Source organism: Dipodomys merriami, unplaced genomic scaffold (genome assembly GCF_024711535.1).
Source record: "Dipodomys merriami isolate MVZ:Mamm:240054 unplaced genomic scaffold, mDipMer1.0.p SCAF_41, whole genome shotgun sequence".
NCBI lineage: Eukaryota > Metazoa > Chordata > Mammalia > Rodentia > Heteromyidae > Dipodomys > Dipodomys merriami.
The window spans coordinates 180,881-195,824 of NW_027205715.1; the positions used below are offsets into that span (position 1 = coordinate 180,881).

General features: G+C 36.0%; 1 protein-coding gene across 9 annotated transcripts in view; it reads left to right on the forward strand.

Moving 5' to 3' along the window:
- The window catches only part of Chd9 (chromodomain helicase DNA binding protein 9), a 174,005-nt gene that overhangs the window by 68,345 nt on the left and 90,716 nt on the right, over positions 1–14,944 (forward strand). For 8 of the 9 annotated variants that reach the window (XM_069992293.1, XM_069992294.1, XM_069992292.1 and 5 more), the window contains one exon: positions 12,175–12,286. In XM_069992293.1, the coding sequence (XP_069848394.1) occupies positions 12,175–12,286 (112 nt within the window). Of the gene's footprint in view, positions 1–12,174; positions 12,287–12,977; positions 13,033–14,944 lie in introns of those variants that run through there. The other variant, XM_069992300.1, reaches the window with a different exon arrangement.

Below are 14,944 nucleotides of genomic sequence, written 5' to 3' on the forward strand. Positions count from 1 at the left end.
TATTCAGCAAGCACGTTCTCTCTGGGCTGTACCTCTTAAGTCCAACAATTGTTACTTACTAACCAAAATCTTATGTGCCTTTGACATATTTAAGAATTACTGCATTAGCTAAAATAAAGCATCCTTTGAAAACTAGCTTGCTTTTCCAATATAGCAGATTAATTTATTAATACGTATTTTTACATGTCTGCTTATCCATTAACAAAAATTGCATTTGGGAAAATTAGGGTAAGTTTTGTTGGAAGTGGATAGGGAATTTGAGTGAGTTTTCTGTGTCATATGGAAGGGTATGAGTTGAAATGGAAATGCCAGGAACAAAATGAAGGATTTTAATGTTGGACTGGAACTCAGTTTTATTACATTGACATTTTTCATGATCTTGACAGCCAGATTAGATTATAAAAAGCCATTTTCATGAAGAAATTATTTCAGTAATACTGAATACAAAATAGTTGTTTTTTTCCCCAATGGAATGAATAAATAGAATGAAGGTGACACCAATGATTGAATTTGTTTAAAAAAATCTCTGGTGGTGTGGCTCAAGTGATAGAGCACTTACAGGTGAGTGGAAGAGGAGGGGGAGATAGTGAGTTCCCAATACTGGAAATACTGAAGAGTTAGATTCTTCCTCCTTTTCTTTTCTTTTCTTCTTTTCTTTTCCTTCCTCCTCTCCCTTCCTCCCTCCCTCTCTTTTTCTTTCCTTCTCTCTTTCTTTCCTTCTCTCTTTCTTTCTTTGTTTCTTTCTTTCTCTCCCTCTCTTTCTTTTTCTCTTCTCTTCTTTCTTTTCTTAATTTTGGTTGTAGGACTTGAACTCAGGGTCTGGGTGTTTCTCTGAGCTTTTTTGTTTAAGGCTAATACCTCTTTTTCCAGTATTCTGGTGGTTAAGATAAGAGATAAGAATGTCGTAGACTTTGTTGTTCCACTGACTTTGAACTACAATGCAGAGATCTCAGTTCTCCTGAGTAGCTAGGATTATAGGCATAGGCTGGGCTACCAGCATCTGGCTTGGAGTGTTAGACTCTAAAATACTAAAATTTATTTCAAGTTCAAGACCTACAATAGAATTTTCTTAGGACTTGCTTTGTTGTTTGATCGTGTAATGGGATGTCACATGGTTTGATGATTTGTAACATTTAAATTAGGATCTATGTTGTCAGTTAATATTTACTTCTCCCTGTTATATATATTTTATATGTTATATATATATATATATATATTATTTATGTTATATACATGTTATTTATATGTTATATATTTTAGTAATATCAGTATAATGCTTTTAGTGTTTAATGTATTCTCATAGTTATTTAAGTTTAAACAGTTACAATCCTTTATGATTACTTTTTTGTTTTGTATTTTTCATAATTCTTTTATTTGTTACAGGAATAATAATAGTTCCTATTAATAGCTCAGAAAGTGTTCTACCACTGAGATACTTGGCCTCACTCTCTACTATAGTCTTTGCAACATCCACAAAAGAAGGAAAAATAACATTGGTTAATATTACCTTATTAGCTTTTCCCCCTCAAAGCTGGTGCTTTACCACTTAAGCCACAGCTCTACTTCCAGCATTTTGATGACTTATTAGAAATAAGATTCTGACATACTTTCTTCTCCAGGCTGGCTTTTAATCACAGTCCTCTGATCTCAGCCTCCTAAGGAGCTAGGATTACAGACATGCATGAGTTATCTGTGGCCAGTATGTGTGTTATCTTCTTTAAGCAAACGTAACATACATGTCTTTAGAGAGACAGTTCTATCTGTATTAAAGTCTAAGGGAATAATAAGGAATTATCAGAAATTATTAGTTTATTCTTTATTAATAAAGCTGACTTTATGTTTGTAATTCTTCAAAAGGATAGACGTTTTGAAAATGTCTGTTTCAAAAATGGTAAATACTTTATTTCTTGGTGTATCAAGTAAAACAGTTATAAATTTTTGGTTTCAATTTATATATATATTCTCTTACTAGTCTTTAAGTTCAATAACTAAAAATATTTTAATTATCTTTAAAATTGTACAAAGGAGTTTCAATTGAACAAGTAATTTATGAATACAGTATATATTGATCACTGTAACCACTTCCATCATTCTTCTCCTGATCCATACCAATCCCACCCTCAAGTTGCAGATAAAATGCTTTATTGATTTTACTGCTTACAGCTCAGTTACAAACTTCAATGAAGAATAAGTATTTTTCTGCAGAGAGAGTGAACATACATGTTCCTTAGTAGGAATTTATGTTAAGATTTATTCTTCCATTTTGAAGAATTAGGAATTAGATCTTCATATTAGGCTAGTAAAGTTTATTGCAAAACCAGGTGTAATTCTTTTTTTTTTTTTTTTTTTTTTGGTTTGTCATGAGGCCTGAACTCTGGGCCTGGGTGCTGTCCCTCAGCACTTCAGCTCAAGGCTAGCGCTCTACCACTTGAGCCACAGCACCACTTCTTACTTTTTCTGCTTATGAAGTGCTGAGGAATCGAACCCAGGGCCTCATGCATGTAAGGCAAGCACTCTACTGCTAACCTATCTTCCCGAAGTGTAATTCTTTTGAACTTAACATTATTAGTTAGAAGACATACTATTAATTTTATGTGTCCCCTAATAAAAGAAAAAAAAATGTTGCCATTTAAAACTATGGCATGTTAAAGTCTTATGTGGTGGTGCAAATTACGTATTCAGGAGGATGAGGTAAGAGGATCATGAGTTCAAGGCTATCTTGAACTATATAGCAAATTTGATAGTGTGGTATAGACATAATAACATATTACTCAATGAGTCTTGATTACAGAAATTTTAGTATATGAAAAAGTATTTTTTAAAAAAATTAACATAAACAGAAAAATTCAGAGGTGGTGCTGTGGTAGATGGCTAGCCTTGAGCACAGAGAGGCTCAAGGACAGAGCCCTTAGGCCCTGAATTTAAGCCCCAGGACTGGGGATTGAGGGGGGGGAAAGAATTAAAATTAACCTGTGACAAATACATTGACTGATCAGTACTCAACTATTTGGGTCTTTGCTGATGATTCATATTAAATAGCTTATTGACTTCAATCTTCTGGGGGGAAATGGTGTCTTATTTTAAATAGTAAATAAAAATTGTAAGTTGTCCAAAGTTTCCTTAGACATTTATAGATTAGTATTTCAACTATAATTAAAAGTCCTTTTTAAAACTTGCTTACTTTTCCAGGATGAGTTTAACCTGGTACCTGTGGTTTTTCTTTTTTCCCAATTCAGGAATTGGTCTCAAGGTCTTGAACCTCAGGGTCCTCTAGCTCTCACTTGGCTTCTTTGCTCACAGCTGGCACTCTACCACAGGAGCCATGCCTTCAGCTTGGCATTTTGCTAATTCGCCGATGAGTCTCTTGAACTTTTCTACTTCAGCTGGTTTTGAACCTTTATCCTTTAGATCAGCCTCCTGAACTATAGGCACCTGGCTTAAGCTGGTATCTTGAGTCATTTTACTGAGTAAAATGCTTTTATTAAAAGGAAAAGGTTGCAAGGACTGGTGATGCAATGCATACCTGTAATCAATCCCAGCTCTCCAAAGGTAGAAGGAGGATCCTAAGTCTAAGTCTAGTTGGGGCTGCTTGGGGACACTTGGATTTCAAAACCAAAACAAACCAAAAAAAAAAAAGACATTAAAAAATCCAGTATGTATTTCTGATTTCTCTTGAAAATTTTCACTTTTTTTCAATTGTTATTATAAAGATGTACAGAGTGGTTACAGTTAACTAAGTGAGGTAAAGAGTATATTTCTTCTTAGACAATGTCATTTTATGCTTCACTTTCCCCCTCCCATCCCTGCCTACAAGTTTCATAGTTCATTTCCACATGGTGTCTACTGAGTACTATGACTGCATTTATATTTTTTTTAATCAATTTTAAAGCTTTTTTTTTTTTTTTGGTTTTCTCAGGCTGTTCTTAAACTTGAAATTCTCCTGCCTCAGCCTCTCAAGTGCTGCGATTGCAGGGTTGTGCTTCAAGGCTCAGTGTAAATTGCTTATATTAATTACAATAAATGGACTAATTGAGTAAGATTCATTGTCCAATTATTGCAGTCAGAAAATCAACAGGGGGCAATTACTGATTGACTGTGTTGTATGCAGCTTGTTACACAGAATGTACTAATAAAGAGTGGGCAGGTTTTAGATGAATGCATAAATTGCATGTACAAATCAAATATGGATATGTCAAGTATAAACACTGGGATTTTCTAGTCTATACTTACTAAAGGAATTAACATTTCAAATTCATACCTTAGTTTCAAATTCTTTTTTTCTGACAGAAACAAAGTTTTTTGTTTTTTTTTCTTTTTTCTTTTTGTCAGTTGTGGGACTTGAACTGTGGACCTGGGAGCTGTCCCTGTGCTCTTCAGCTCAAGGCGAGAACTCTATCACTTGAGCCACAGGACTACTTCCAGAAACAAAGTTTTTTGTTTTGTTTTTTCTTGCTTTAAAAATATTGCTACAGTGTTGGGAAGGTGGCTCAGTGGTAGCGTGCTTGCCTTGCATGCATGAGACCCTGGGTTTGATTCCTCAGCATCACATAAGCAGAAAAAGTAGGAAGTAGCGCTGTGGCTCAAGTGGTAGAGTACTAGTCTTGAGCTGAAGAGTTGAGGGACAGCACCCAGGCCCAGAGTTCAGGCCCCACAACTGACAAATAAATAAATACATAAAATAAAATATTGCTACAATTGGCTAACTGATAATGTATGCTGAGGTCAGTGTCTAGAGTTTCTCTTAGAATCAACTGAGATAACTTAATATAGGCAAAAGTCATTTGAAAGTTTAACTGTTCTACAAATACGGAATAGTTTTACATTATATTGAATATTCCTAGAATTTTCTGCAGAATCTAATTATTTTTGATCCAGTAGCTCCCAAACCTGTTCAAGCACCAAAAAAGCTTTTAAAAGCCTTAGCTGAGACTGAGGCAGGAAGATCAAAAATTGAAGGCTACCCTGGGCTATACAGGGACACAATATTTCAAACCAAAATCTTTTTAAAGGGGCTGGGAAAATAAATCATTGATGTAGAGTGCTTATCTAGCATGTGTGATCAATCCCAATATGTTAGGATCCACTTACTATATTATTATCCTAGGGTTGGGACTTAGAAATCTAGTAGGTTTGTTTTTGTTTTGCTTTGTTTCTTTTTCTTTGTATGTTTGGTTTTTCTTATTTTGAAATAATTTCTGACTTACAAAGATAGGTCAGAGTTTCCTTAGGCTTTCCTCTCTGTTTCCTCAAATGCTGATGTTTTTATGTAACCATAGCATCATTATCAAAACCAGGAAATAAATATTTATGCAGTCCTATTAACTAATCCCTAGGCCTCATGCACATTGTCAGTCTCACCCTAAACCTCTTTTTAAATATAAGGTCTCATTTGTGTGGTCCACACTTGTCTGCAGATCCTCCTTAAGGTCTCAGCCTTTTGCGTACTGGGATTGCAGATATATGCCCCCACACTGGCTCTTCCTTTTTTAGTCAGAGTCAAATTCAGTACTTCACATTTCATTTTTTTTTTTTTTTTTTGGTTTTTGGGTTTTTTTGGGGGTCAGGTCGTGGGCCCTGAACTCTGGGCCTGGGCGCTTTCCCTCAGCTCTTCAGCTCAAGACTAGCATTCTACCACTTGAGCCACAGCACCACTTCCAGCTTTTTTCTTTTTTCTTATGTGGTGCTGAGGAATCGAACACAGGGCCTCGAGCATGCAAGGCAAGCGCTCTACCACTGAGCCACCTTCCCAGCCCTCACGTTTCATTTTGTTGCATCTCTCCTTCACCTCTACTTTGGGGATAGTTCCTTGCCTTTGTGTATTTCATTGAGTGTTTTGCTGGCTAATTGTTATGTAACCCAAACTGGCCTCAAACTCAGGATTATTATAGACTAATTTTCATTTTTGTAGTAGTATGACAATTACTTTGTTGATTGATTCTCCTTTAGACTTTATAGGATGATTATTCATGAGGATTTATTTGTCTATCTATCTATCTATCTATCTATCTATCTATCTATCTATCTATCTATCTATCTATCTATCTATCTATCTATCTATCTATCGTTGGTCCTGGGGCATAAAGTCAGGGCCTACACATTGTCCCTGAGCTGTTCTGTTCAAGGCCAGTGCTTCTGCCACTTGAGCTACAGTTCTACCTCTGCCATTTTGCTGGCTAATTGGAGTTAAGGCTGGCTTTGAACTTTGATCCTTAGATATCAGCCATCTGAGTAGGGTTATAGGCATGAGCCACTGTCACAGTGCTAGGAATCTGTATTGTTAAACTGACAGACTTGGGGCTGGTGATAGATGGTGCAGTGATAGAGTGCTTGCCTGCTATGCTTAAGGAACTGGGTTAGGTCCCCAACATCAGAATAAAAATGTCTATTAAATAGGCAGTTTTTTAATGAAGCCTGTCCCATATTGATCTGATACCAACATAATTGTTCCCCTAAAGTAGTATTACCTAGATACCATTTTAGAACTTACAGTAATTTGATATACTTTTACACTTTCCAATAAAGTTCATGTAAGTACCCCGGTTTAAAAATAAACAAAATACTTGCCTGGCAATTGTGAGGCCCTGAATTCAACTCTTTACTGCAATAAAAAAGAAGGATTGGAGGGAAGGGGGAAAGTAAGAAAGAAACAAAAAGAATGAATGATATCAAGGAACAGAAATCCAACTTTTTAAATGGAATATACTTTTTGGACTTAAAAAGGTTTAGCAGGATGTGGTTAATATCCAAAATAATGCTTTCAAATACTTAGTGTATAGGTATAGAGGTATAAGTGGGAGACTTACTATTGCTATCTCCAGCAATAAAAAAATAATTACATATAGTTGTAAAACATTTTACATTTTTTGTGGATTGGTAAAATATTATTAGTTTATGAAATAAGATGTCATTCTAGGCCTATGGAGCAATACTGGAAGAAAAATGGCACTTGTGGAAAATAAAATAAAAATTACTTTTTTCTTTTTAAGTGAAACTTTCAAGTAATAAAATTTTTTGATGGGTGCAGTTTATACTTTTAGCTTCTTCATTCTTGGTAGGCTGGCTCTATACCACTTCAGCCACATACCCCAGTCTGTGGTTCTTTTAGAGATGCAATCTAGTGAACTTTTCTGCTTCAAGTGACTTTGTACCTTGTGGGTAGTAGGAGTATAGACATGAGCCACTAGCACTACCCAGATCTTAGAGAGAGAGAGAGAGAGAGAGAGAGAGAGAGAGAGAGAGAGAGTCTTAGGGCTTGAACTCAGGGCCTGGGTACTGGCTCTGAACTTTTTTGCTCAAGGGTAGCACTCTACTACTTGAACCATATTTCCTTTTCTAGTTTTTTAGTGGTTATTAGGAGATGAGTCTCCTGGACTTTCCTGCCCAGGCTGTCTTTGAACTGCAATTCTCAGGTATCAGCCTCCTGAGTAGCTAGGTTACAGGCACGAGCCATGAGTGCCTGGCCCCTGGGCAACATTTTTCTTCTAGACTGTTACTATTAAGGAGTTGTACAGAGGGGTTACAATTTGATAAGTCAGGTTTTGAGTACAATGTTTCGTGGGCAGTATCCAAGAAATGTCCCCTTTCTTTACTTTCCCTCATTTTCTTCCTCCTGTCCCTACTCACAAGTTACATCATTCATGTTTTTACATAGTGTATATTGAATATAACGACTACATTTGCTCACCTTTATTCTTGTGACCCCTTCCACTGTACCATATACCCCTCCAAAAAAACCCCCCAAACAACAGGTTTCCATTTCCTGGAGTTTGTTTTGATAAATAATATTTAGATATTTAGAGAAGGTAGTCCTTTGAATTCCTTCCCTTAGTATACCTAGTTTAAGAGGTAAATGTTTGTGTGTAAATGTGTAGGACCTTGTATACATTTTTATGTCTAGTTGTACTTTTGATCTTGTTGGGAAATACTTTTATCTAACCTATTTCTACTGCCTAATAGACTGAAACTTAAGATTTTATAATACTTATTAATTGATATGTTTTTCTAGGGACTATAGATAATATTATAATAATATTATTTTATTTTACCAGCTCATTCTTGAGACTCTTCCTCTTACGTTATTGTAAAGGAATGGCTGACTACTTCATAGTCATTTATGAATAATTCATTCAGTATACCAAGCATAGAGAAAATTCTTTTTTTGCAGGGGCATGATGTGGGGGGAGATAGATTGTCATGCTTGAACTCAGGGCCTCGGTGCTGCCTTGAGCTTTTTTGCTCAATGCTAATGCTCTGCCTTTGAGCCACAGAGCCACTTCTGGTTTTCTGGGAGTTAATTGGATATACAAGTCTTATGGACTTTACTGGCTAGGCTGGCTTCAAACCATGATCCTCAGATCTCAACTTCCTGAGTAGCTAGGGTTACATGCGTGATCCACCACACCAGTACCTAGCGAAAATACCTTTTAAAGCAGTATGTTAAAGGACACTATCATAGAGTTTGATTCATAAATCATAGGGAACTTTTTCTTAGGTAGTAAAACTCTCCCTTTATTATTATCATTCCCATCTACAAACTAGTGTACAGTACTTATTAAGGATGGGGGTAGATAACATGGGAAAGAGTATCAAATAAACTTATTAACAACCATGCCATTGAAAAATCTCCTGCATAGATGCCTTAGATTGCATAGGATAATCATGATCATAAGGGTTATCCTTAGGAAAAGGTGACTTCCAGAACAAGGAAGATCAAGATAGCTGTCTAGAAAACATGTCACACACTTGTCTGTTCTATGACATATGTGCTTCTCTGAATTTATTAGCAGATTGTTGCTTTCTTAGGTTTATAGAAAGTGAGGAATTGGAGGCATTTTAAGATTGTGTTACCAGTAAGAGATACATGCACTTATGTCTAATAGACAGTTGCTTATAAAATTCTAAAAATAATTTACTAGCTGGATGCTGGTCACTCATACCTATAATCCTAGCTACTCAGGAGGCTGAAATGTGAAGGTTTAAGTTCAGAGGCATCCTAAATAGAAAAAAATCGAGTGACTCTTACCTCCAATTAACCAGCAAAAATAGATGGATTGGAAGTATGGTTCAAATGGTAGAATGCCAGCTGTGAGTAGAAAGCCAAATGAATGGATAAAGTCCTGTGCTGAAGCCACAATACCAGCGCATGCTCTCCCTCTCTCCCTCTCTCCCTGCCTCCCTCCTTCCCTCTCCCTCTCTCCTTCTCTCCCTCTTTTTCCCTCTCTCTCCAGTTCCACTAGTCATTTTGTAATAATGGGGGTATATTGTACAACGTCCAGTCTGGAGCATACTAAGCATGTGTGCTGCAAGTTGGTTACCCCTCCCACTTTGTTAGATGATTTTCACATTGTGTTAATATTTTAGTGTGTACTTAGTATAAAGTTAAAGAGTATAGGTCATCCATTCAACATGGCCTATTGACATTTTGATCAGGAAACTCAGTGAATTTGAGATGTGTAAGGATGCTGCTGCTATGTAACTTTTTTTTTTTTTTTTGGTCGGTGATGGGCCTTGAACTCTGGGTCTAGGCACTGTCTCTCAGCTCTTCAGCTCAAGACTAGTGCTCTACCACTTGAGCCACAGTGCCACTTCTAGTTTTCTGAGTGGTTTATTGGAGATAAGAGTCTCACAGAAGCCAGGTGCCCAAGGCTTATGCCTGTAATCCTAGCTACTCAGGAGGCTTAGATCTGAGAATCATGGTTCAAAACCAGCCCAGGCAGAAAAGTCTGTGAGACTCTTATCTCCAATAAACCACTAGAAAACTGGTAGTGGTGCTGTGGCTCAAACGGTAGAGCACTTGTCTTGAGCTGAAGAGCTGAGGGACAGCACCCAGGCCCAGAGTTCAAACCCCATGACCGACCAAAAAAAAAAAAAAGAGTCTCACAGACAGAGTTTCTTGCCTGGCCTGGCTTTGAACGATGATCCTCAGATCTCAGCCTCCTAAGTAGCTAGGATTATAGGCGTGAGCCACCAGCACCTTATAACTTTTTTTTAAGTGATTGATTTTAAGTAAGTGCATTTAATGCTAATATGTAAATGATAGTAGAGGGAGTATACAAAATAAAAGCAATGATAAAATAATGGTGCCATAGCAAGTGTACAAATCAATAGCAGTTGTTTCTTATCAGCATCAAATACTGTGTTCCATATAAAGCCAAATGTGTACCATCACTACAAAGACATTTAACAGTATATGACTCTAAGACAATTTAAGATGTCTACTAGGCAATAAGTTTATTTCAAGTCCTCTGTAATCTTAAAACACTGTCATTGACAAAAACATTGTTATATTGGACACTTTGCTGTTACTGCATATAGGAAAGGGTATAAAGATAGAATTTGGAGAAATATTGAAACCTAAGGGATTAGCAGAAAAGAATTTTCAGAGATTAATTTTACCAAAAATCAAAGGTTACAGAGAAGAAATTTGACTGTTGTATCACAGCGCCAACAGAACAGGAAAGATGGTAATTTAGTAATATGTTTGAAAATAAGAGTTTAATGTTTTCCACTGGATTTGGCATTGTAAAGGGCATTTGTGGCTCTAAACTTATGAGTTCAGGCTTTAGAGTGAGATATATTAGATATCTATCATTTAATATTAAATCTAATGATATATTTAATATTTTTCATTAAATATCTTACTTTTTGAGCCTTTGAATGAGCTATTTAACATCTCAAAGTTTAGCTTGCTCTCCTTATAAAATAATAGTATTTGTCTCTCAAAGTTGTTTGAACATAAAGTGAAAGGTAGCATATCAAGTCGGCACAAAAGTTCACTCATAGCCAACACTGAACAGATGGAAACTATGAATTTGAAATGTATTTCCAAGGGTTCAGATTACAGTGCATTGACTTTGGAAAGGTATAGCTAAGGAAGAGGAAGGATGACATGGTATCTACAGTAGATATGCTCTCAAGAGAGACTTTTATTTTAGGAGGGAAACTACAGTAAGGAGAATGAACAAGGATGGAAATAAGCATTAACATGGTGCAAAGAGTGTAATGTGACTGGCTCCTTCATTTTGTTTCATTAGAATCTTTTTAAGATTTTCTGATTTCCTTCTTCTAGCATAGGCTATGTACTCCTCTTTATTTATTCTTTTTTTACATATTCAGAACTGTGCAAATACCAAGTAAGAATTCCATTATCTTGTTGATCATGGCCAATAGAAGAATAACTTAGGAGAACATTTTCCTACAACTTCCATCCCCCTTTGAAATCTAGTCATCTAGTAATTGGCAAAGTCTTACCAGTTTTGTTTCTACAACAAAATACCTCTCTTCACTTTTCATCCACAGTGCCTTAGCCTTAGATCATACTCTTCATCCCTCATCTGAATTGTCATTTGCCTTCTCACAAGAAGAAGTAAGATGTTAAGTAATTAAGAAGTAGAAGGAGCCAGGTGCAGCTGGCCTCTCATCTATAATCCTAGCTAACCGGGAGTCAGATCTGAGGATTGTGTTTGAAGCCAGCTGGGCTAGGAAAGTCGGTGAGACAATAAACTACAAAAAAAGCAAAAAGCCCTGAAGTGGAACTATAGTTTGGGTGTTAGAGCAATAGCCTTGAGCAAAAGAAACTCTGAGTTCAAGCCTCAGGACTGGCAAGAAAAAAAAAATCCTTCATTTAAAATCTGAGGGTTTTTTTATTGTTTAGCAGTTATGTCAGTTGAAACTTTTCCCTTAAAAAAGTACATTTGACCTTAATGTAATAGGATTAGACTTCCTTCCTATGAACTATTGGTTTGTATTCAATTATAGTTCATGAGCTGGATGTAGGTTGTTCATGTCTGTAATCTTAGCTACTCAGGAGCTGAGATCTGAGCATCAGTGTTTGGATCTAGTCCAGGCAGACAAACCCACATCCAAGAGACTCTTAGCTCCAGTTAACCAGTAAAAAAGAACTAGAACTAGAGTCATGACTTGTGGCTCAAGTGTATAGTGTTAGCCATGAGAAAAAATTTTGAGTAAGAGCATGAGGCCATCAGTTCACGACCCAGTACTGGCACACACACAAATAATATTAGAGTTTGTGTTTTGAAAAATGTCAGTAAATTTCAGGATAATTATCATTTTCATTTAAGCATGGAAGTAATACAAAATAAAAGAAAATTTATGCCAGTCTTTGACCAAATGAAAAAAAAGTATTTAATGATTATTCTTTTCCATTTGAAATAGCAAACTCATTATTTCATTGGGTAAGAAACAAAAAAGAAAGACTGAGTCTTCAGATGAAATATCTGATGCAGAGCAGATGCCACAACACACATTGAAAGATCAAGACTCTCAAGTAAGTATTACATTTTTTTTGTGAACCAAAACAAAACTATTTAGCTAGGCATAATGTTTTCTTGTGAATGTTTACACTGTAGTTTAGTAGTAAGCATAAAGTTTATTGTATAGTAGAACTTACAAGACAGTATTAGTATGATATGTTCCTAGTAGTTTTACCATAGAATATTAGATGTGGGAGGAAACGTGTATGCTCTACTTGCCCCTTATTTTTCAGGTAATAAAACTGAAACCTTGAGAGGTTAAGTAACAATACAGAGTCCTTGATGGATTTGAACATAGAAAAGTACCTAATGATATTATCCTACATTTGTGGAGTGCTTTTAAATAAATTTAATTATAAAGATACTGATTTTTAAAAATCATAGAAATGACAAAACAAATGGATTGAATCATTCCTAGAGACAGTTCTTTTGGTCTGCTTCTGTTGATGTAGAAGACTGCTGATATTAAAAATCCCCTAACGTAGACATAAATCTTATACAGTTTGCCTTTTAAAATAGTTGGATATTAAAAATAACCTGTAAAGTTAAATTTTTTTATCTATTTAGTGAAGGTCATAATAACTCAGGCCACCCTCTGCTTTCTAATATTTTTAAATACTACTGTAGGCCATAGGGGTGGTGGCAGTTGTTGAAATATGGGGCCAGGAAGCCCCTGAATAGCCTTTCTTCTTCCTTATGCAGCTTCTTATCCAATTGGAGAGTAGTGGCTCAAGGCTCCTGGGCTGCTGCAAGAGTTGAGGTAAGGGCAGTGACTGAAGCTCCTAATATTATATGGCCTGGCTTTTTTGTCATATGTTATCCTTGACTTAGGCAAACTTCATTTAACAGTTTGAGAAACTTTAGTTTGATTTTTCCAAGACTAATGCAGGCCATTTTTACATTATACAATTATCAGACAATGAAATGGTAGTATAGGCCAACAACTTGTACATTTCTTCCATATTTTCAGTATGATATTAGGTTCCTTTGACACATCTGTTCCTTTAATAAAACAGGGCTGTATTTTCTAGTAATTACAAACCTACAACAATATAACTGTGTCATAATAAAATGATGGTAAAGATCCTTGTAGCTTTCTGAAACAATGGGCTTAAAACTCTTGAAAATAACAGCTTTAGAATAAGGGACAAATTAGAATTTTGAATATGGTATTTATTCTTTTACTTTGACTTTAATTGTTTTGAGTAGTTAGACTATATTGGAGACCAACTTTCTTTAAATGCCTCTGTGGCAGATTATAGTAAAATTATTGTAGGGAACAGTAAAGTATTAGTCATTAAAAAGCATAATTACTTCTTTATGCTGAGGGCTATTAGCTAATCTGTTGAAGCCTTTCAAACGTAAGAAGCAAAAACATAGAAATAAACTGAGAGTCCACTTGTCACTTTTTTGGGATTTTTTGTTCTTTGTTTTGGCTTATCCTGGGGCTTGAACTCAGGGCCTGGGCGCTACTATGAGCCTCTTTATGCTCAAGGCTAGCACTCTACCACTTTGAGCCACAGTGCCACTATCAGCTTTTTCTGAGTAGTTTATTGGAGATAAGAGCCTCACAGACCTTCCTGCTTGGCCTGGCTTTGAACTGAGATCCTCAGATCTCCGACTCCTGAATAGCTAAGATTACCGGCGTGAGCCACCAACTCTTGACATCACTATTTTTAAATTATATTTTCTAAAACAATATGAAGAAAAAACTTAAGAATAAATGGTCATTACTCAAGTAGGAGGACATCAGATTTTCTTTTTTTTTTTGTCTTCATGGGGCTTGAACCCTGGACCTGGACACTGTCCCTGAGCTCTTCAGCTCAGGATAGTGCTCTACCACTTTAAGCCACAGCACCACTTACAGTTTTTCTGGAGATAAAAGTCTCACAGACTTTCCTTCTCAGGCTGGCTTTGAACTGCAATCCTCAGATTTCAACTTCCTGAGTAGCTAGGATTACAGGCATGAGCCACCATCACCCAGCATTCAGATCTTATTTACTTACATTTTTATTTTGTGATGGGGCTTGAATTCAGTGCTCTTACTTAGATTTTTTTTTGCACAAGGTTGGCATTCTGCCTCATAAGCCACAACTCTACTTCATTTTTTTGCTGGTTAATGGAGAAAAGAGTCTCATTGACTTTTCAACCTAGGCTGGCTTGAAATTTTGATCCTCAGATCTTAGCTTCTTGAGTAGTTTGGATTACAGGTGAGAGCTATCAGTGCCTGGCTCTTGTTTTACATTTTTAACCTAGTAGAGATGTTGTTTGAGATAATTTGTGAGAATGATATTTATTTGGCTTTGCCTACTGTGTTACTACATATTCAAGTGGAATATAATTAGTCAACTAAAGTCTTGTAACCCATGGACTTATAAATTAATCAATTAGGCTACTTAGTATTAATTATCCTTAATAAGCTAAGAAAGCAGTTTATAGTGAGTGGCAATTGTTATCTGAACATTAACTTTCATAAGTCTGAAGGATTTTTAACACAATTTTTTAAAGACCATGTGAGTTATTTCAAAGTATCAGTGGGTGCCTTAGTGATCAGAAAGGAAACTAAAATACAGCTTACCACACATAATGAAATCTTCTAAAACTGGGGTGAATTATTCTGAAACATCATTAGTTAGAAAGTATACATAATAAGACATTGGTAATATATAATA